A 24,466-nucleotide genomic window follows, 5' to 3' on the forward strand; every position below is an offset into this window, starting at 1 on the left:
CCACAAAAGAAATGGAGACATTTTTGAGATGTCTAGATACACTGGTTGAAAACTAAAACATTAATTACAAACAATACAACATGAGTCAAAAATGTGACAAGCAAACATATTTCTACCACAATGACTGCAGGAGGAGATAAGGTGAGATTCCACAGTAATGTTTAATCATTACTCTTGGCAGCCAGGTCACCTCCTCATCCTCCTTTCACTCCTCATTTGAACTTCAAGTCAAACATGTAGTTGCCAGGAAGAGTTCCCTCTCTGTGGACATGACTGGCGTATGCCCGCTACCCCCCAATACGGTGCAGTGTGATTTTGGTGGCGGTCATGGAGACTGCTGTCCCCGCGACACGGTAACGGATAAGCGGACTAAGATGGATGGATTCCTATCTATTTTGCAAAGGAGTGTTAAAGCAAAGTTTTTTGTGGTTTTAATGTGGTCACACTGAGAGGATTCACTTTTGTTTTCCCCCAGTGTCATGTCTGAATCACCACCACTCAAGCAACGAGGCGAAATTGTTCTACTATAAAAAATACTATAAAAGTTTAACCACTGTGACAATGATGGTGCATTTCATGGCACTTTCCTCTCTCTGGGATTTTAAACACAAGCCATTAGACAGTAAACAGAAAGACTAATGCCACCATTAGATGTGTGAAAGAGTCAAATACTAGTGGAACATTGTGTTCTGTCTCCCTTTTTGTTTGGCCATTGGTCAATGAAAATTAGATCTTATTAGATCTGTCCAAAACCAAAAACTGTTGCCAGTATCAGAAACCATCATGTTCGCCTACTTCAAAAAAGGGTAAATGAGCAATTTTAAGTATTGTTTGTCAATACTTAAAATTGCTCATTTACACAGTGAAATCACAACTTTCACATACAGGTCATGTGATTACCATGTAAACCTCCAGCATACAATAGGCTTCAACTTCTGCTCAGATGGCCAGCTTACATCAGACCAACTTCAAGGTGCAGCACAGTAAGTTAGTTTGAGATATTTGTCAGACAGATTGTAAACTGATTAATATTGTACACAACGGCTTCACCAAAGTTTTGAATATTGCTGTCAATGCAACAAGCAAGACGTACAGTATTATCTAAAATCCACCAACTCCAGCAAGGTACACTTTGAGTCATACGTTTGGATATTTTTCTTGACATTCTTCCATATTTATAATTCCATCATGTGGATGAGTCACACAAAAAAAAACAGAAACCACAAACAACTACCTCCTGTTTTTACCCTGTTTCTGTTCCAGCAATACACAGGAAATCCATTTAGTCATATCAAGGAATGCTTATATGAAAAAAACAACAAGCAAATATAGGTGTTGTGATCACATTTTAATGTTTTGTTTTTTTTTTAATTTTGAAACATTTTACTCGAATCCTTGCAATGACTATTTTGATCGAGTTATCTGAAAAAACGAAAATGGAAAAAAAGTTTTGCCTGACCTGTGTAAAACTGCCTGAAGATGGTGCTGTTTCACAGCTCGACTTGTTACTGAGCCATCGTTTAACACCTAAAGAACGCACACTTAACAACACAGCACACATTTTAATTCCTTACCACAAATAATATATATATGAAAATAAAACAAAAGGACGTAGAACTAAGCAGAAGAAACAGCGTGAAAGGGACTGAACCTTTTTTGAGCTTCTGATGGATGGATGTTCTCAGGGGTCATGGTTTATTCACCACGGATGAGAGTGGGTGTAGTTCTCCGGGGCCACAGGTCCCAAGCGTACGAATGATTGATGTTATGTTTAACAGTGGTTTATTGATCTATTGCTTCACAAGGATGTTGTGGTTTCCTCTCCTGCTTGGACTCTATCCTCCCCAGAGAAGAAGTGATCCTCCAACAAACCTTGAACTGTTAATCAGCTTCAGCTCAACACTACTAAAGACTGAGGGAGAAGATATAGGACGGTTGCTCTGGAAGGGGATCATAAAATCAAGGGCATGAGAGCTGTTGATTTAGGTCAGTGCTCTGCAAAGCAGTGAGTTATGGAGGACAATTGATGTTGGTGTTGTTGTGTTTTTAGAACAGTGACAGATGTTACATGCAGGAAAAGGCATATCTTAGTGATGCATGTATGTATGTTGTCAGTTCAGAAAACATAATTATATTTTAAGTCCCCTGATAAAAACATGAAACGTGTACACATCAGAAGTCCTGTCTAAGGGTAATTATTGTTATTACATAACTATAGTAGAAACATAGTAGAAACATAGTAGAAACATTTTAAAAAATTGCATTAATTAATATATTTATAATAATAATAATATAATAATAATTTTGAACCTTTCTGGTGCTAATTTTTACCATATTTTTTATCCATATTTAAGATAAAGTTGTGATGTTACTCTGTTGTCTTGAGAGCTAATTGTTAGTTTATCTTTCTTATCTTGTCAACTTTTCAATTTCTATTCTTTTTTTGTTTTGTGCTGTCAAAGCTCCTTGTCCTCTTTTCTGGCTTTGGTATACACTGGCTATCCTTGAGGTATTTTTCAGAGGACTCCTCCTGTGATGATTTTTCAGACTAGTTAGTACTAAACATGTACATTTTTACCTTTTACCGCAACGAGGTTAAAGTAGTGCCTGTATAGATGGTTTTCCGATAATCGTTATTACCCATGATTCATCGTGTCATTGGCCAGGTTGTGTGGCAAAAGACGCAAACATGTAGACGTAAACAATCAATAATGACATCAAAAGACAAGATTAATAAATCGCCAGAGGTCAATCAGACGAAATTGTTGTATAGCGATTAACTAGACACAATTACAAAGGCAATATACTTGGACAAGTTAAAAATAATCGATGGAAAAGACCCATACGAAGTCAACAAAGTTGAGTGGAAGTGGACGGACATTGAAAGTTGGCCAGACAATGTATATCATACGGTATTTGTTAACACTCAAATAATACACCGTGTTCATGTAAAAGTCACAGTGGCATGTATGGATGTATGTCTTTTGTGAACATCATTAGAATAACAGTTTACATGCCTTTTGAACAGAAAAACACAAAAAAAAAGTTTACTTAAAAAAATAATAGTTTGATTCTACATGTACATAGAAAATACTGATAATTATATGGACTGTGGTCATCTGAGGATTTACGTTCATCGTGTACATTTGTCATGTGTGTACATTTTGATATGTTGATTTTATTGACATTGAACATATGAATTAAATAAAAGTATAATGTAATTACCTGAAAAGTGTTCAGAACAGACTTTGTAATGCCTTTTTCTTGGATTTCGTGTTGAAATATCCTCCGTCAGCTTCCTCTGGTGACAGATCGCGTTATTCATGGCCCAGTGGTGGCTTAGTGGTTAAGGAAGCGGGCTTGGGTCTGGAAGGTTGCAGGTTCAAATCCACTGCCAAGTTACCACTGAGGTTACCTCTCTAACTTTATTATCAATGTTACAGAGATGCCATACATTTAAGTAAGTAATCTGGGGCAGTAGGTGGCCCTTTGGCCCAGAGGCAATCTCCTGGGCAAGATCGAACCCTGGTTATGGCGGTTGGTTCCTCCCAATGGACTTTAGGTACTGCTGCCCCCACGACCCGGTAACGGATAAGCGGATAAAAATGGATGGATGATTGGATGGATCTGGGGCAGTAGTGGTTTAGGAAGCGACTTGGGTCTGGAAGGTTTCAGGTTCTAGTCCACCAGCTGCCAAGTTACCACTGAGGTGCTCTGAGCATGGCACCGTCCCCACTTTCACTTCCTTCATATTGCGATCTCCATTCCCAGATCGGTTGGTACAACCCCACACAACACAGGTATTTATCATTATCAGTGTTCTTTTTTTTCCTTTGCTCTGTTGCCACACAAGATGGTGGACTATGGAACTACGGGTAATAGCGTGATGTTATCGAAAAACTATCTATTTCCACCTCAAAAACGCTGTTCTCCCTTTGACTCCGGACACACCATCTCTGAAAGTTTGTGTGTGTGTGCAATTGGACCTGTGTGCTGGGTTTGTGTGTAGTTCCTGAGAGCTTGTCCTCTGCTGGAACCAATCATAATCATAAGAATTGAGAGTCCACGTTGTTGATAAGAAAATCGGCCTCTGTCAGAGCAAGGAGCTGAGAGGGAATTTTCTCCCTCTCCTGCCTTACTTATCTTTCCTTTCAGGTTAGCACCAGCTTTGCTAAGAGCTTTTTTCCTTTCATTGTTTCCCTTTGTCTCCTGACACATGGTTTTCCATAATCCTTCTTTTCTTTTCTTTTTGTCTGGTAAGGTGAGGGTGAATAGAAGGGGGCAGACCAAAGATAATTCTAAGTATTTCCATTATTTATTTACAATAGAGTAAAAATGTAACAAGAAAACACATCAGTCAAGTCAAGTCTAGATGTTAGTAAATGAGATCTTCCGGGCAAAGTTTTCCTGTAATGTTTAAAGCAGAGCAGATGTTCTCACCACAGAAGTTTGAGCTCATCAGCCAAAGGTCTGTTACATACAAATGTTACATTATATTTTACATTAATTACGTACATCATAAAGCTCCAGTCATAGCTTTACTGTACTCTTCATGTGTTATATTGGGTCTAAGAAACAATCCCGGTACTTTACTGTATGTAGTTGCTCAGTAGTCCCTATAGCGGAAACATTTGCTAACATACACAGTGAGAATTCTGTCTCTACACCATAAAGAGTTTTATCCTTTGTAAGATATATGTTCACTATTTAATATGGTTTGAGAGACTGTATTGAGAAGGTCTCATTTTTGTCACGGAGGGAAAACAATCTTGTACAATCCTTTTCATTGTGACTGATAATAAGAGAAGTTTGGAGTTCATTATGGCTCACAGCCTTTCTCATTACCTCTGTCGTCATTGTCAGCAGCAGAAGATGGGTGAATATCTGTCTCTTACATAAGTCTGCACATAAGTCATGTACTTTTCTTTTTAAGGTTTCTGTAGAAGTCACTTTAATAAATAAACTAAAACTAAAATTCATATCAACAGAGACACACCATCTGACATGCAGTACAGGCAGGCTGCTGATATGACAAACATCCTTGGAAAACAACATAAAAAAATCTTCACAAAAGTAAGGAGAAAACAAGAAAACTTCCTGTGGATGCTCGACAGCATGTACAAATTACCTCGGGCAAAACTGCAGCTGGGCTCATCTGCATTCAGATCCGGTGCTGAAGTGAACAGAAGAGCTTCTGTTCCTGCTGTTTGGACTAAAGGATTCAGCTACACGAGATACCAGAAACCTGTAAGTAACATCTGAACTTCAGCATCCATCTAAAAGACACCTATGGCTTCAAAATCTGCCCTCACTCCAAGGTAGGGTTTAAGAATCTCTGCAGAGAAAATGTGTTTTTTTTTTTTAAGGTTTCCTTTGTAATAAAAGACAAATGTACATGTTAACCATAATATATACAGTAGATCGGTAACATCAGTAGACTAGAAGGACCCTCTTTGTACACGTCTGCTGAGATTAGCTGTGATGTTATAGATAAAGGATTAATGGTCAAAATTACCGGAAGAATAATTAATTGACTTCCTTTAATTCACCCCTGAAAGGACTATTGTGAGGACTTCTTTATATTCTGCTGCTCTTCCACCGCCGTCTACATCACTAGCTGCTTCTGCTGACACTAACGGTAGAGATCTTACTTTTAAATCTATTGTTCTTTTTATCTTTAGCATCATGTTGTGGCACAACTTCTTTTTTTTAGGTTTGGATGTGTGTATAAATGCTTCCACAGTTACAGCTAAACTAAAGATTGTAAAAAACAAACCAGATCACAATAAAAGGCACACTCTCAGGAGACTTTGAATGTACTGCACGGTAAATACATCATCGTTTGGTTAATATTTATACATGTGTAGGTAAATATCCTAACAACAATTAATGACCAGGAAATGTTTGAATGCTACGACGGGTTATAAATAATGCTTCATGAATATTGAATTTTAGATTTTAAACTTTGCCTTCATCAACACCTAAAACTCTGTAACACATTGTATTAGTTTAAAATATAACCAAATTCGGCCAATAACTGATTATATTTCATTCTCCTCTTCTGACCTTCCCTCCTACTCACTGCAGCTTCAATCAAGTTAAAACAGTCAGGTCATACAGAGTTGACCCATAATTGGCCGAACCTTCATCACTAATGCACAACCACAGCAGGGGGAGCTTGCTGGAACCGCAGTTCACAAGTCATGGTGGGTAAACTCTGCAGAAACTACCAGTTCTACACCAAGAGATATGATAAGACTGGGAAAGGACATTTAAGAGGTGAGGTAACTGGCAGGAAGGTGTTAGGTGTGACGCCGGGACAGTTGAGAGACGACAAGAAAAGTTGTTCAGAACTGCACAAACAATACCTCTATAAAGGGTTAGTTAGTATGACTTGATGATTCATAAAAAGGTACAAGATCATGCAAACTCTGAAGAAACATGACAAAATAGCCTGAAATTAAATTGTACTGATATTTATTATGGCTTTTTATTATGGTGATTGTGTTCTGTATTTATTTGTATAGGTATGTATGCCCTCCCTCAGTTCTAATTAGTTCAAATTATCATGGACTCAAGGTTCTTAATTTTCATTACAAGACATGTTAGACATGGTGTGAACGGAATTAGTTTCCCCTGGTCTCAGATCAAGTACAAGTGACAGAGGGGAAAGAGTTCAAAAGAGCACCGAGTTCAAGGAAAGAGGAAAGTGTCGATTGGGCAAATGAAAGACAAAAACAACAACATTCTGCAAAGACAACAAGAGCAACATATAAGGAATTTGTGAGAAATTGTTCAAGCTGCAAAATATGTACTGTCTGTGTAATGGTTGTGAGTGTAGCCTCATAATGGCCATGAAATATAAAAATCTAAACGTAAAATTGAGTGGGTGGTGGGTCATGTTGGTGATAAATGAAATTTAGAAACAAACCAACAGATAATCGTGCAGGTCTGACTCTAAATTGTGAGGATGTTATTTTAAACCTAAAGTGATTTTCTTGGTCTCAGACATGAAAGACAAACATTAAGGACACGGGACTGGACTAAGACTCATACTAGACTAGTATTAGAGAAACAGGTCTTGATAATTTGGGACAAAAGTTGTTTTATGTTTACGTTTTAATTTACAACCTCCATCTTTTGACAAAATATAATAAGCCTAAGACTAGAGCTAAAATTAGACAAAAGATTTTTTTTACAACCTATGATTCTAGAATTGATCCAAAAATATTTCTTAAACATATGGTATTTTACTGGAATGGAAAAATACTTAAAAGTGAAATGAGTTGTAACAAAACCTCAACTTCATTTGGTTTAAGTTACATTTGGATTATGTTAAGTTACAAAAAAATACTGATAAAATTTTAACAAAAATAGGCAACATAATTTAAATTGAATTATATATAATTTATTATCTTTTTCGAGGTAAAAAACTTTAAGGAAGCATTTATTCAGTTTTTATTTTTCCACTTAGAAATTATTTATTTGAGGTATTCCAGGTAGAGATTGCTCAGAAACTCTGGCACACACAAATATATCACAGCTGCAAGAACATCTGTCGTATTGAAGGAAAATTAAAAGCAGCGCCAAGTCGTTGTTTTACTGAGCAGCGTGACATCAGCGATTCAACAAAAGCACCAGATCACTTTATTGTGCACCTCTGTGGAATGTGTTTGCATGTGTGTGTTGTCATGCAAACAGCTGGAGCATGTTGAGCCCATAGAGGCTGTGTCATGGCTGAAAGCAAAGCAAGTGTGTTGGCTTACAAACACATAAGCACGGTCTTGTGTAAGCCTATGTGTCTACAGATTCTTGCATGGTTAATACGGCCTGCAAAGAAAGCAAAGAAATGCAAGAATATTTCTTACAAAACAGGGAACACTGTGGTGGAGGAGAAGAGATAAAAAGTTACTGTCGTCTGGAAGGTCAGGACTGTTCAGTGTCATCCAGCCTTACAGCAGGACGCTGCACTCATCGCGACATCAGTACTGGCTCCCAGCTTCATGTGAAGAGCCTGGAGTAATGGCTGTTTTTGCGTACAGACTCTCACAGTGGGGGACAAAGATTGGAAAACAGTTTCTTACTGAAGCATCCGTACTTAGAGCTCCACGTTTGAGCTGGTCATCTTTACTTATGTTCTGTGTGAATATTTCTTAGATAGCAAAGAGCATTTAATATCCACTCTGGACAGAAGGAGCAACAGCCTAAAAAGGCTCCAGCCTTAAAACAGGTTCAATTAAAGCGACGGAAGAGACAAGAGACGCTTCCCTTTGGCTTTTGACCTCCCAGCTCCTGGCACTTATCTTGTCAGTCAGTCCCTGGTTAGCCCAGAAATGTTGTATATTAGTTTCCCAGCTTCCAAGCTGATTTTTATTTCACACCTAAAGGTAGAGTTGTATTAAATTGTAAGTAGTGGGCTTCAATGAATCTTTTTACTTTTTCCAAGGATGTAATTACTGATTTAAATAGGCTTGCTTGAGATAGCACATTAAGTGTAAGACCTGGGCACACAGTCACACAGATGCTGGAAAAAAGGTTGGGTTTTTTTTACAAAAAATCATGGTGTATTTTTGTGTGCAATTATTTATTCATTTTGCTGCCTTAACAGAATTTTTGTATGAAAAAGCACATTTGGCCAGTTCACCAGCACAATCACACACACATACACACACATATATACAGTGTATATATATTTAATCTAGAATCCCACAGTTACTGGTTTCTTCAAACACTGAATCCGCAATCTTTCCATTCATCCTCCAGAGATACAAATTCTGCCAAGTGTTTATTTCCTATTCAAGCCCAAACGTCTACTGGCTCAGGTTGGCAAAGCATATGGGTGGTGTGAATAATTGCCTGGTGTTTTCCTTTGACGTGCCAAGCAATTTCAATCAGGTGTTGAACAATGAAGCACCAAAAGAAGTTTCCAGACATCTGAGTCTGCTCACCACGTCTATTCATTTACTACCAGGGCCGGAGCAGAATATAAATCACAATATGCCTGCGTTAGTTTAGAGTGAGGGGCCCACAGCAAGGGAAGGATGGAATCACATTTAGAGTCTACATTTTCAATTTACAGACACTTTACAGAGGCATTCTGTTCCATGAATCACAACCATGGTGGTTTCACTAGGCACTTACAGGGTCTGGCCCCTAGGGGCAACTAACACATATCTTATGAATAAATGTCTTTATTGCTACCTTTTATGTTCTGTGAGATAATATGCAGATATATTAATCTTTTACATTTAGTTTTCAAAATGTTGGGGTCAGATTTATCTGTTTTATGAAAAAATACATTTTCCTCTGTCTTTACCTTTCTGTGTCCCTGCGTTCTATATGTTCTATATTTATAATAATAGAATGTTTGATTGTGAACACAATTTATGTCTGTATGCTGCAGATCATTGATCTAACACTTGGCTTCCATCCATATACCCTCACCCCCAAGCCATGACATGAGTGCAGCAGGGTTTCCTCAGCAGTTCTATTATTTAATTTTGTTTTCTGAAGGTAACGCATGCAACTGACATTCCATTCCATCACACACACACACACACACACACACATGCTAACAGCTCACCGTCCCCCATAATCTTTAGCCTCCCCGTGACCAATTCTGATTGAATCCCTGTTGTCAAATTTTACTGCTGATGTGCCAAAAACAGTGCTAATGGTAAATGCAAGTGTTATTCCCATGCAGACTGTGTGAACTCAGACTGTCCTCTGCAGGAATAATGACCTACACTGTGTTTACGTTTGCCTGATGAGAAGTCCCCTGAGGTCCTGACTGCCATCACTGTCCTCTGATGACAACGCTGCTTTTACTTCTAAGAATATGAAACACAAGTTGTCCTGAGGGGCCGCAGAATGCTGGAGTTATGACAATTACTAGAAAAATAAGCTAAGACACCAGTGACAATGGCAAATAATTGGCATTTAGGGGAATACATTATTCAAAATAAAATAAAAAAAAAGATTGATGATTAAAAAGGGAAAATGTTAGAAACACATCAATGGAATTTACACTTTGGACAAAGATCACAAGTCACATGAGAACAGTTTGATCATAAGTCCTTTCATCAGACATAAGACAAATTCAGACAAGATTCATGATATTTGTTGTACACTTTCTCAGCTAAAAAACTAAACTGTATCTCGCTGATGGAAAGCTGTATCTTTTATATTTCATTTAAAGCCTTTCAAAGACACGCCATCATGTCCACCAACAGCTCCTAAATCTGTACAGTCAACTCTTAACATTCCACTTCTTCCAATATCAGTCTCTATTCATTCTCTGCACTATTTACAAACACTCTCTTGTGGTTAACCTACATGTTTTGATTTACACTCAGTTACTTTTATGCCACTCCTAACTTTATAATACAGATTGCATTTAGTTCTTTTAAGCATAAAAATTACAACCACAAATTACAGTTTATTAAAACACCAGTGAGTGAATAAGCCACACTGTAGAGATTGGCTCACGTCCTTGTTCTCAGGGTCACTGTCACTTGCATGCCAGCTTTGCTGGTTTGGATGCCACTGGCCATGCAACACAGATACTGACTGATGCTGGCAGTTGCTCTATTTGGTTGGCAGCTCTAAGTAAAGGGAGGGGGGAAAAAAAGATAGAATTAAAGAACTGAAGCCAGAAATGGTGCGTGTCAGGTGTGAGCGCTGCAGGTTGACACAGCATAAAATTACTAGACCAGGTTTGAAAACCTTAATTACAGCTGCTTGCTAAAATTAGAATATATTTTTCACCCCTAGACCAACTATTTAAAATCCGTTTCATGTGGTGAAATTATCCCTGCATTTTCCCTCCAGGGAGCCTGATAAAATTGTATTTCATATCACCAGAGGCAGGGAGTTCACCCACATACCCACAACCTTTAGGAGTGGCCTACATTTTGCAGCTCATTCTTCATGCTTGGGAGTCAGTGTTTGCGTAATGTCCTCCACCGTTAAGCACTTTACGGCGCACCGTCTTAAAAGTGTAAAGTAAAAGCATGCAGTTAAATGCAAATGTTAAATCTATAAAACAGGTTTGGCACTGAATTTAAAGAGGGACGTAAATGAAGGAAGAATTAATATTCAACACTTGGCTACAACTAACCCTCCATGATGCATATCATGAATACATATTCCAGCACAAATTACTGAGTAGAATGCAAAAGGAAAATCTACAAATGTACAAAAATAGATCAGCTCCCTCTGACACATTTTTTCCCCTCCTCACAGCTCCATTCTGTGGCCAACGTCAGCAGCTGTGAACAAGGGGTATTTCTCCACAGGGACCCTGGCCTCCTGGTGGCAGGGGCCCCACACTGTTACAGACTGGAAGGTCAGAACCAGCACATCAATTATGGCTCAGGTGTCCAGCCAAACCCATGTCTCTACACACACTCACAGAATGTCTCTCTGGATAAATGCCCAAAATGTAAATGTGGCACAGCCGAGCCCCCAAGGATGTGGCACGTTTTCCTGTTGCAGAAACATCGTTGCTTGTCGTGACAGTTCAGCCATCTGCTCCACGGGCCCTTTGCTCAAGGGCAATTGAAAGACATTTGCCCACTCGAGCATCTCTCTCTCGTTCTGTTTATCTCTGTTTCTGCTTCTATTGAATGCATGCCGTATGAGACCCAATATTCTGACCTAGTTGAGATAATCAACAGTGGTGATATTTTGCATTTTGCCTCACTGACACTGTTTGCACATACAGTACACGGCATGTTGCCCTGTGGCAATGGAATAAATATCATTACACAGTTTGAAATTGGATTTGAAAAAAATATATATATATAAACTACTGGACTACACTAACAGTTCAATTACACCTGTACCAGTGTAACTTTTTTTAACATTTTCAAATAAATTTAGACTTTAGCTAGCAACTTGATTTAGCATTGGCTATGTTTGCTCTATTTTGTTTTATTATAAGTAAAATCAATTCTTTAACTAAATTAAAAATATAATTTTACAAAAATGAACTAGTCTATTCTGGACTTACATTTTAACTTTGGGGACTAACTGTGGCTAACTTATCTGGGACACTTTTTTGGCTAACCTACAGGAGAGTAATTTAAATTAAATTATTTTGGCTAACTTTACCCTTTTGTAATAAATTTGTATTATTTCACAAAGATGTTATTCTAGCTTTGATACAAATGTTGGCTAATTGATGTTTTTGCTCACTTGAGCAGTAACTTTAACAAAAGAATGGCTAAGGAAAAGATTGAAGAACCTTTGTGTTTCTAACATTAATATTGCTTCGATTTGACACAATGGACAATATATATTTGTTTTTAGTAGCCTTAAAAAAAGCAGTAATTGTAAGTTTTTAGTGTCAAGAAACCTGGCAAAAAAAGAAGATTTTATTGGAGTGCTCATTTATAATTTATCACTGTACAACATAGCACTGTTCATAAAACAGCCTGATGTTTTACAACTTTGCATGAGGACATTTTGTTTTTTGATTTTTTACATTCCTGGTTTTTAATACCTGTCAGATGGTCACCTGCCTCTGCTGCTGAAATACCAAACTCATCAGTCTGATAACAACTCTGGGCTTGTTCCCTGACTATGACTTTATTGATACTCTATCAACTTAACCCCCCCTAACTATTATGTACACTATAAGTGTTTGGCTTGTCTCACACACATAGTGATTCATAATCATTTTTTCTTTACACCAACACACGATGTGGGTTGATTATGTGTGGACAGTGTGTGGTGAGTGTTGGCAGAATAAAGTGAAGCTGATGCATTTTAATTTTTTTCCATTCTGTTATAAAATAATGTTAAAATGAACAAACTCTCTTTTAAGGCTAATATTAAAACATAATATTAAGGCAATTTAAAAAGTAAAAGTGATTTTTCTTTTCTTGTCAGAATGAAAACCTGCTGAATATTGTAAGGTTGCTGTTTTTCAATCATGCCACAAAACCTTCACCAGTATTTGTGGCATTTTACATTATGTTGAAATTGTACGACCACTATTATGTTTTATACTAAGTAAAAGCCTTACTGGTCTGCTAGCAGTGTTCTCCAGCACTAGATGGGGCTAAATCAGAGTTTTATCTGCTCAGGATATTCTAATGATTATGTATTTGAAAAGAAAAGTTTGTTTTCTCACATCAGAACAGTCTGAGTGGACAGACTGGTTCATTAGTAACATGGTGGTGGTGGGTGTTGGTAGTGGTCACAGTCAGTGTCGTGATAGGACAAACGTGACTCCCACTGCTTCTTCACTTGTTACGTTCACATGTTTTTTGTGTTCTTGTGACACTGAAGAGTTTTAGGAGAGTGAGTGCAGCTGAGGTGAATTCTGGGATGCTGTGTGAAGTCACCAAGGTTATGCTGGAAGCTGAGTGACCAGTAAAGACCTTTTCACAAACACTCACTCATTGTCAAGGTGAATAACCAGGGTGCAATTTGATTTGATCTTTTGATTTGACCAGATAAATGACACAATGACCCTATCAACAAATGATGACCTTGACTGGACTTCATGTTCCTTCAGGATCGGGGCTGCCCCTGCAGAACATGCACTGTGCGTAGGGCCCCATATTTGCAAAGGGGGCCTCATTTTAAATGATATGCTCATATTGCATAATTGATGCGCACTGCCTCGGAATATGACACGCATTAAGTGTGAGGCAGAGGTAACGACAGTTGTAATCTGACGCCACAAAGCCGTCACTATGATTATTGTCATGTCAACAATGTAACATGCATGGGATCCAGATTGACAGACAATATAAAGGTAGAAGTAAGAGAAAAAATACGATTTCCTGTTCATCTACGATACATATTTGCCCCAATGCCACAAATTTTCTTTTTTCCAGAATTTGAGGTTTGAACCACTCATCAGCAGATGTCCTCTGACGGGACCTGTCCACTCTCTCTCCTCTTTTTTCCCGGCGCAGGACTGAAGTGACAGAGGCTGATGAGCGCACGCAGCGCAGCGGCGGATGCGGCCAATAGGATCGCGGAGGGGCGGAGAGCAACGGCACACACTGTTGTACTACACTGTATATAGTCAGATAGTAAGAGCTGCTGGTGCTGCTGTTGCTGCCGCCAACAATAAAAGCGTCTGACGCTCCAACTCCATCCGGCATCTTTCTGGTTTATGGATTATACTCTGTTCCTGCAGGTGCAACACCAGCTCACCGTGTTCCAGTCACACGTCTACAGTGTGGAATTACAGGTAGGGTTTGCGTCCACCTCCACATGACACCAACATCTATTTCTCCTGTAGTGTTCTGTCCACGCGTTTGTCCAGAGCAGTGAGTGAGTGAGTGTGACTTTGAGGAGATGCTCTGCAGAACAGCAAAGATACGGGGTCTGTGGAACACAGCTGGGTTTATATATATATGTTTTTTTTTATTATTCAATGAATTGAATTTCAATTTTTATTTCCACCCTGATGTTCTTGTTGCATGTGCAGAGCACGGAGCGCAGCAGCGGCAACCAGTGCGCAGCGGTCCACATGCAGGTGGGTCCCAACAAAATCAGGCAGAGGCAGCAACAGTAATAATAACAACAAGTAGAGCTGGATCCTCTAACATCGCCGCGTCTGCTGCGTGTTGACGTTTGTAGGTGTCTAAGGTGTGAGGGCACCCCGCTTATTCGTCTAAGTGGTTTCCTTCAGCCCTTGACCTCAAAAGTGTAACTAAATCTTAGGTTCTAAAACTCCCTCACCCTTAGGCAAAACCTCTAGAGTTTGGGAATAAAATGCTGCAATTTGCAGGGGTCTTCGTAGACATTTTATGGGCCAAATGTTTATATGAAAAAGGGAACCCTTCTTTTCTTTTTCTTTTTTTTAAATAGTAAATATATAATAGTATATATAGATATTATTTACCAAAAAAGCTCATATTCCTGAGTGTGATGCACATATTGCAGAGTCACCTCGATGCAACACTGTGGTCCAAATTAAAAGTAATATAATGGAGTTTCCTCTGATTTTGATTTTCATAAGAGTTTCCAAAATTACATGATTGCTGGCACATTTGTTATTGCGATATAGAGTTATGAAGACAGGACTCTAATAAAGGCAGCATCTGTTGGGTCAGAGAGCAGTGAGCAGCACCTGACGTCTATCTGTGTCCATCTGTAAGTCAGCCTCTTCATTCCCCATGTAAATGGATATGAAGCAGAGTCACAGCGTCAGCAGCATTTCTGTCAGTTTTCTCTGCACCCAGGTGAGCTGATTAGTTGATTCCTTCAAGTTGACACTTAAACTGACATAGCTGCACAAAGAGACGTAGGCGCTGCTGCCTGGACTCAGAGAGGCCAGCACACGGTCACAGCTGAGGTCAGAGAAAATATGACAGAAGAAATTCAAAGATATGTTTCTCTCCTGCACTAACCCTTCCTTGTTTGATGAAGCTGATTTATCCTGCTTGAATTGATTAATAAATATTGACTATATTTTCATTTTTTATGTTACATTTCTTATACGTAGATAATATTTTCACCAGTTTTTCTTATTGGTAAATAAAAGACTTGGGAATTTGATAAAAGATACGTGCAGTAAGACAAATCAAGTCTCATCATTATTTAAAAAAAAAAAAGAGTTTGAAAACCATAAAAAAATATAGTACCAACATAACTGAACGTTTATCCCAAAATAGAGAAAAAAGAGTCATGATATGAGTAGTTGACGACTTAGCTACAAGACAACTATAAGTTGGTCCAGGAAAATCGAACTTCAAAGTAACCAACTACCCAAACCAATTTGTAAAAGGTTGATTTACAGGGGTTAAAAGTAGCCAAAATAATCCTCTTAAAGTAACCCTAAATTACTAACAAACAAATGGTTAAATAAAAGACAGTTCAGTGTGATAAAATGCTGAATATTTTTAATGACATGCTTTTTTATTTATTTTTTTTACAATTTATGATTAAAACATTTTTAACACATTTGATGTTAATTGAAAATGATCAGTTATATTAGCCTTGACATTCTTGAAGACAAAAAAAAAAAGAGATATGCACATGTAACTACCCGTACATTATGATAATCAGGGGAATCAAAGCCATGACATTGTAACAGTAGTCAGATTGAACAGTTAGAGCAGACAAAAAATGCGCAGTGTTTTATGAAGTGACCAAAAGGCCAATACTTAGATGTGAAATGGCATTAAATAAAAATGTAACTAATCATCATCAGCGGCAGCTCTGTAGCAGACAGGAGTGTATTTGTCTTGTGTGTGTGTGTGTGTTGTTGTGACCTTATGTGAAATGAGCGGTGTGTGTCATAGCAATAAGGAAATCTGCTGTGAATCTCTGCAGAGATAAACATTTTTCTCAACACGAACACAACACTCTTTGTTATCGTGTGTTAGGTCAACAACTTTAAAAGATGAAAGACCTTTGCTGTGATGTTTTACTGCATCTTTATCAGGCTAATAATTTATAGGCATGCTGCTGTTTTCCACACACACTGCTCTGAGAGTTCCTCTTGTTGCTGTTCTGTGCGTTCTGCTAAAGTAGTCTGAGCTCTCTATTTTTTTGGTTTTATTTTTTTATGGTCAGTTAAGCAAATTGGTAATATTTAGGCAAGAAATGTGAGAAATTAGTGTTTACAGCAATGATTATCAACTGGCAGTCCGTGGGCCAAATCTGGCTGTTAGACAAAATCTGAATATTATTCCGTTTTTTTGAGTGTCCAGCCCCCTGGGTGTCTGTCCAAAAAAACAAAAAAGTTCTGACCCTCAACACAAATATAGTTGGTGACCACGGGTTTACCCTGAGAGTGGAGAAATTGGAAAGAATGGCACAAAGTCATGCATTTGATAATTGATAAAATTAGTTTAATTATAAATATGAAAATGGAAAAAGTTTTTAAAAAATCCCCCCAAAAATTACTTAAATTCTATCTTTTTTCACTTGTCTTGATTATTTCATTCTTAATTAATTAATTAATTAATTTTGAATTATTAAACCTGATTCAATGTTGTTTATAGCATAAACAAAGTTGATTGAGTTTTTCTGAATATTTGTGTAAGAAATTGCTGTTTTCTGCCCAAATGTGAGGTGTTGGTATGTAGAAAATGAGGGCTTCTGGTGACATATCCAAAAACATATCACCATATATAGGTGACGTATCCAAAGTGGTTGATCCTGATCCTGTTCAGGCAAGATCTGGCTTAAATCAAACCCTGAATTTGTGAAATGTATTTTTAAATTATATGTATGTTCCAACTTAAGGCAAAAATCTGTGTTACATTGAAATTGAACTAATCTGTAAAGGTTTTTTTTTTTTTAAAGTCATCTGATACCACTGTGTCTTATATCACCAAAGATTATTTTATCTAGACTGAAATCCATAAGTTTTATTTCCGACACCCTTAAACAACACTTCACTCTCTAAATGCAGCAGGTGTCACTCAGTTCAGAGAAAATCTGCCTCGGACTCAAACAGCAGTCCATCTTTTCTGTCAAACACAGACTAAAGACCCAGATATTGATGACACTGTAAACTGTTATCCTACGGCCTGCAACTCCGTGACAGAGAATAATGCCCACAGAGAGAAGAGTTTCAGCATCCAGGTGCTGCGAGCTCCAACTCCATCTGCCTCATTTAAAATCCACTCCTCTCCCTCCAGGAATGGCATAGCTCCATTTTTCCTCCTGAAAACCACAAGATGGCTCCATCTTGGCACCGACACTTAAACCTGTTTCTGCAAAAAAATCTCACATGAAAGCCGTTCACTTTAACAACCGCACATTAAAAAAACAGACAGCGACAATAAAGCTCTGCTGGCGGAAACCCTTTCAGAGGTTTTATGCATCCATTCAGGCGCTGCAGTCATTCTTTGCTATTTTCGACAAAACTTTAAACTGAGTGAAATGTTAGAAGATAGTCACTTCTATTCTTCTGCTGGCTGCTGGTAATGTCTACTGCCTACAAATAAGACAAAGCTCTGCACTCCCATGTTGCCTGTGGTTCTTTGCTTTTGTAATGTTTACATAGATTTGCTTTTCTTTGCTGCTGCTTCTACTCTGTCTCCATTATTACTATTGTCATTATTATTTCACCAAAGTCTTTTTTGTTTAATGTAGCACTCACAAGCTAACAAAGAACTGAACTTTTCATATTTATCTTTATTTTACAGCTGTTTGGAGAAAAGAGAAGACAAATGTGTGTTATATCCATCTAATATCCACAGATGAATATTTTCTCTTTTCCATTCCAATATCATTATTATATGATCTTTAGGGTGGCAGGAAGTCTTTATTTTACTACTTTATGTTTGGTTACATATCTGCTGGGAAGAGAGTTATATCATACTCTAACATCTACATTCATTATTGAACAGTGTCCACAGAGTGACACCTGTTCTTACTTCATTTGACAGCTTGGAGCACTAAACACTGTAGCACGTCCTGACAGATTTGATGATATGGAAGCCTGGTCCACAGGTGCTTTCAATTTCGTTAGAAAGAGTTGGCATTAAAAAACTTCTACGTGAAATTCAGAGCTTGTTCTTAAAGTGCAAATGATGAAGCTACTTCAATGGTCATTGGTTGTGATGATCACTATTATAATTTTTTTGGTGGAATGTTCAGTGTTTGGGAATTAGACAAACATAAGGCCTGAAGGGCTGCAGTGAGATCCCGAGTGGCCCATAAATGGTATCCAGATTATGGGCCACATTGTTAATCTGTTTAATTACTGACAGGTTTCAGGCAGTTTCTATAACTTGCATTTTTTTACATTTTTGTTGGGACATTTTTAACATTACAGTTTTTTTGCCTTACATTTGTTCGGACATGTTTATTCTTTGGTTGCTTGATACAAGTGTTTTTTGGCAGTTGGCCTCTGCTAAATGCAATATTAAGCATTTAGCAGAGTTTGTTTCTCCTATTTAGCCTTTCTGAGTCCCATTTGTCTTCCTGTACCTTGGTCGTCCATGCTAATTAATGAGTCTCGTTCTACTTTTCTTTCTTCTCTTTATTTTTGTGTCCTTTGCCATCTTTTTTCAGCGCAGACTTTTCTCCCTAAACTTTATTACAGATTGTTTTTCCATTTGGTCCCTCTGCTCACATTATATAAGATTTTGTGTTGGTGGTTCCTGAAAGATGTTGATTAGGTGTGTTTTGAAGTGCTTTAAGTGATTTAGTCTTTCAGTGAAAGGCCCAGAGCCAAAAGAGGGACAATACCACGAGCCAGGACCAAAAATGTAGCTGTTGTTTTTATTAGCTTATATATTTACTGTTCTTCATTTGAAGGAATTCTATTCCTGTTTATTCATAAAGAACCACACTGGTATTCCTGTAGTCTCTTTTGCGATTGCCTTTTCAACTGTTCAGGACAGTTCCCTATCAAAGTTTACCAGGTAAAAACAGATGAAAAATGTGACAGAATATAAGTTTTGTAAAGAAACAAACAAAAAATGGAGATGAAAAAATAAAATAACTTTTGTTGTGACGAATGTGTTGATTATTTAAAACCACATTGTAGTTGTATTTTTATTACTATGAGTATTGGAAGGGAGCATTTTTCAATATTTTTTTTCAGATTATTGTCATTGTATTTCAATATATGATTAAGATTTTTGTTATACAAGTGTTATGTTAAAATTATGCTTGATTTCTTTATTGTCCGTCAAAATACAGATTCCAGTATTTAGAAAAAAGTCTAGATGTGCTTTTTGTGTGAGGGTTGTTGCAGTAGGGAAAAAAACAAGGAAAAGTTTTAAAATCAAATTTTTGTAGTTGCAGTTTGTGGGGCCTGTAATCTGCTGGCAGCAATAAGGCTGATGGTGTAACGTGTCAGTGACTCCCCAGGACTTTAGTTTGACTCATGCACATTGATCTGTGCCTACAATGAACGAATAAATGTCATTACACGCACCACAGTCATAGCTTTATTGTCACACCATCTCAACATTTGCCCTGAACGTCTGCTCTGCTCTGGCTGAACACCAGGCTGATTATGTTGCTGAAGAGCAGGCTGTCTGCCCAGTGTTCATGCTAATGCTTTCACTCAGCAGATCTGTAGAGCAGGCCTCAGGTCACACTGCATGGGAATAGTCCACTTAGCAGCAAACAGCCAGTAACGGCTCATTGTTTTGACCTGCAGGCCCGACATTAGTGTTTGACTACAGTTTGACTCCCAGAGGCCAGAACAGCAGAATGATGGAGACAGAATGTGAGGACAGTAGGACGGAGATTAAAGTCTCTGTTATGAAACGGTGAAGCCTTACTCTTCGACTCCTGGTAATTTGTGGCCCTGGCAGCAGTGTTTGAGATTTGAACTGGCCCCTGGAGGGGCAGCAGGGCAGAGTGGTGCAGATGATTTGAACGTTCTTCCAGTCTACAGGTGGGCAACAGGCAACAAGGGCATTCACAGGCTTTTTATCTAAAAATTATTTTCTTTGTTATTAATGCTGAGGGTTAGGGTAAGGCTGCTGTTAGCAGATATCACTGCTGTTTATTGCTTTGCACAATTGCCCACCTGGAACAAAACTATTACCGCTATATTTCCTGATACTTGTTGAACCAGGTCCATGTGTTCATTAAACTCTACATATGTGAAAACTCCATTGTTATTAATAATAATGGTCCTCGGTCTACGATGTCCTTGACCTACGGCGTTTCATTACATTGGCCATAAATGAATGAGGAAAGAGCGTCTCGCAAGGGAACTAATTGGCAATGTGGGCGGACAAATAAATTGTCTTGCATACACTTTCTTTCGTTCCTGTTTTTTTTTTTTAAACCTTTTGTCTTTCCTTATGACTACCAGGTGTAAGAAGTGACACTTCTGATGTCTTTATGCCCTAGATTATGATGTTAGCACTGTGTTAGCATAGGGGAGTGACATAGGTACAGATGTACAGTAGGTGGGTTCCAACTCACCTACTATACATACATTGCACCATAGGAATGTAGGTCAGGGCATTATGGTGTTAAAAATAATAATTGTGGCATGACTTTAATGTCTAAGATTTTCATTCACAAAACCAAACAGTGTTTGATTATTTTCTTTTGGCCCTAAAGTGCTGTTTCTCTTCATAACATTGGCAGAACCTCTGATGGAAAACTGTTTCAGTTGAGAGTCTAATTATGAAAAACACACAGCCAGAACTGTTTGCATCTGTTTAATCCACTGAGACAAATTAAAGTGCTTCATCAAACTGATTCAATCACCCTTAAATTCAATGTTTTGGCCTAGGAGAATTTCTGCATCATTATTTGTGACACTGAAAAAAAAGAGGTTTATGGCCAATGTTCTCATATATTTTATTAGATTCCGCACCGTGGAGTATAATAACACTATATTGTGTTTAAAATAGATTGTTAGATCTATAAGAAGACAATATCTCAATAATTCAATTAGCTTTTGACCTGATTAATGATATTTAAATGCAGATGTAATGTCAATGGAGTTAATTTTTTGTTAACTTAATTACAACACAGGGCCAGGGGTGTCAAAATAATTTTAAAAGCTTTATCATTCAGTAATGTAAAAGTAACTAACTAGCTAGTGAAACACTCACTCAGTTTGAGGAACACATTAACATTTACTGTTGTATGTTGTATTGTAGTAAAGCAGGCATGATTTGGCACTTGTTTTCCTTCAACACTGCACCTGTGAGTGTCTGCACTGAAATATCAGTAAAAATGTCTCCTCTCCTATAAACTGATGTCTCCATATAATTTTGCCTCAGTCCTGCCTGCGGCATAGAAGCACACTGTTTCACTTTGTGTGCTGATAATCCTTTCCCCTCGGCCCTAGAGTTTTGTCACACAGGTAAAGCCTTACCTCTATGGTTGTACACCATACATTTGTTGTGTGGTTGTGCTACATGTACTTTCTTTCATGTTTATGAAGATTCTCATTCAGTCATTCAGGTCAGTTATGTTAGGCAACTGGACGTGAAATTTTCTCAAAGAAGACGTTTCACCTCTCATCCAAGTTTTTTTGGTTTTTAATCACCAGAGCTTGAGAAATCAGTTGTTTGATTCCCACCTGCAGCCACAAGGCTACGCGTCAACACAACTCTGCCAAATCACTATACAGTTGATTAATGAAGCTGCAGTATAAAATAAGATTTGTTGTTTTTAATTGCAAAATATTTTTTGGGACACAAATCCGATTTCTGTCCAACTCATCACTGCCTCTAGTGTCCTGATGAGTGCAGGACACACCATCTTTATTTATGTGAAATACTGTAATTAAAAAATAGTACAACGATTTTCTTATGCAAACAGTATGCCAGTAGTACACAGTAGCTGGAGCATTAGCTCATATTTTTGCTGTACTCTCCACCACGAGTTAGAACTGAAGAAGTAAAATGTCTTCTTTGAGAAAATTTCACGTGCAGTTACCTAACAGAACTTTTCAACCTATACTTTCTTTCATTTGTGTTGGTTTTTTTTGGGCAACTTTTTGCCCTTCATTATGGCTCCCAGGTGTAGATTATGATGTTACCACTGCGTTAGTGTAGGTGAGTGGCATAGGTACAGATGTCCAGTGGGTGAGTTCTGGCTCAAGGACCTCATGTATTTAGTAAACTTTCCTTCCTAGTGAAGCGCTGCATTGGAGGTCCTCCAAAATTAACGCCTGAAAAGCTGACTTTATTACGTGTCATCATTCACTGTCAGCATCAGGGCAGTGAGGATAACTCACCTGCATTCAGAAAAAGTACAATCCAGGCAACTGTGCCATTTCAGTGATTGATTATTTCTGCGTTTGGAATTCCACACTTTTACCAGTAAAAGTCAGGAAAATGCCCAAAGGATTCAGTGGAGAATGTGAATAAACTTTGGATAGTCGTGACCTCTTATCGTCGTGAACTTTATCACCACTGGCTGTACAGAATAAAAGTTGTGTTTGGAATTTCAAGTTTGCAGCAAATCACCACAAGGACAAAACAAGATGAGAAAGACAAACATTAAATCTTAAAAGCTGGCTTGACAGTCAAGGCTGTTTCAATCTTTACACAAATAGGAAACAGAAAAATAATTAGGCAAATCAAACAACCAAAAGACAACTAAGACTTAAAGTGTCAAAAGAAGGCATAGAGGTAAATTAAGCCAAATCACATCACAGCTAGACAATTAGCATGTAGATAGAGCAATAATACTGGGGGGTAAAAAAGCTTAAGCTCAGAAATTGTTTTAATGAGCTCTAAAATACACAATACATAAAGAAAAAATATTTAAGAAAAAAGTTAGATTGATGCCAAAGTAATTTTTCAGATTCCAAAAATAAAGAAACAAATCTTAGTGAATTTATCTGTCAGGGGGTTTGCCTCTGTGTGTAAAATTTCCCATAAAATCTACCATAGGTTCAATGCAAAGAAAAAGGTGTCAATGAGAGAGCGGCACAATCAACTGGTAGAAGTTGACTTTTAGAAAGCCAATCTCTAATAAAAACAACTTTGTTGTATACTCAGTGTTTCGGTTATGCAGTCATTTTCATATGTGATAGATGATATAAAATAATGTCTTCACTGTAGCTACGGGGCAGGTGCACAGTGGTGTTTAAAGTTACTTCACTTACATTATTAATAGGGTTGACAGAAGGCTGAGTTTTGAGAGTCCTTAAATGCCATATGGAGTTTTAAAAACATTGAAAAGAAAGATGTGTACATTAAGTTCGAGGAACAGTCCACAAAACTCTCGCCAAGTTTGAATCTTTTTTCTTGCCAACTGCTTTCACTGAGTCACACCTCTAGGAAACAAATGTTTTCACGGCCATTTGTTTTAACCAGACTGTGTTATGACTTTGTAAAATTGTCTAAAACCAAAGAAAAAGTTTCTCTCAGGCCATTGGTCTTTATGTGTGAGGCACATAATCAATTAAGAAACTGCATTCATTAAGACAGAGTCACACTTCAGCGGTGGCAGTTACTTTAGCCACTCAACCATTTTAATTATTATTTTTAATTGGCCGGTCTGGTTGACCACCGGTTATGAAGACGTCAATGTGTTAAAGAATATTATTAAAGTGGTTGTAAATCATTGTGGTTCTACAGCATTAGTGAATGCCAGGATCAGGAATACAGTAAATTTAAAAGAGTGTGTGGAAAAAAGACAGAACATTTATGAATATCTATCTTCTTCTTTTTCTTTCAGCATTGTCCCTTTTTTCAGGGGTTGCCACAGCAGATCACTGATTTCCATCTCTCCCTGTTCTCTGCATCTTCTACTCTGACTCCAACTATCTGCATGTCCTCCCTCACTGCATCCATATATCTCCTCTTTGGCCTTCCTCTTTGTCTCCTACCTGGTAGCTCCATCTCTAACATTCTTCTACCAATGTATCCACTGTCCCTCCTCTGCACATGTCCAAACCATCTCAATCTGGCTTCTCTAGCTTTTTCTCCAAACCTTCCTGTCTGTGTTGTCCCTCTAATGACCTCATTCCTGATCCTGTCCATTCCATACTCCTAAAGAGAATCTTAGCATCTTTAACTCTGCCACCTCCAGCTCCACCTCC

At 38.0% G+C, this 24,466-nt stretch overlaps 1 protein-coding gene across 2 annotated transcripts in view; it reads left to right on the plus strand.

The window, feature by feature from the left end:
* Nucleotides 1-13,593: 13,593 nt before the first annotated feature.
* zmat4a (zinc finger, matrin-type 4a) overlaps nt 13,594-24,466 on the plus strand; it is a 92,475-nt gene continuing 81,602 nt past the window's right edge. Inside the window, exons 1-2 of one of the 2 annotated variants that reach the window (XM_025053374.1) lie at nt 13,594-14,212; nt 14,453-14,500. In XM_025053374.1, the coding sequence (XP_024909142.1) occupies nt 14,135-14,212; nt 14,453-14,500 (126 nt within the window). In that variant the 5' untranslated portion in view covers nt 13,594-14,134. The remainder of the gene's footprint in view (nt 14,213-14,452; nt 14,501-24,466) is intronic. The other variant, XM_025053375.1, reaches the window with a different exon arrangement.

Source organism: Cynoglossus semilaevis, chromosome Z (genome assembly GCF_000523025.1).
Source record: "Cynoglossus semilaevis isolate Cse_v1.0 chromosome Z, Cse_v1.0, whole genome shotgun sequence".
Lineage (NCBI taxonomy): Eukaryota > Metazoa > Chordata > Actinopteri > Pleuronectiformes > Cynoglossidae > Cynoglossus > Cynoglossus semilaevis.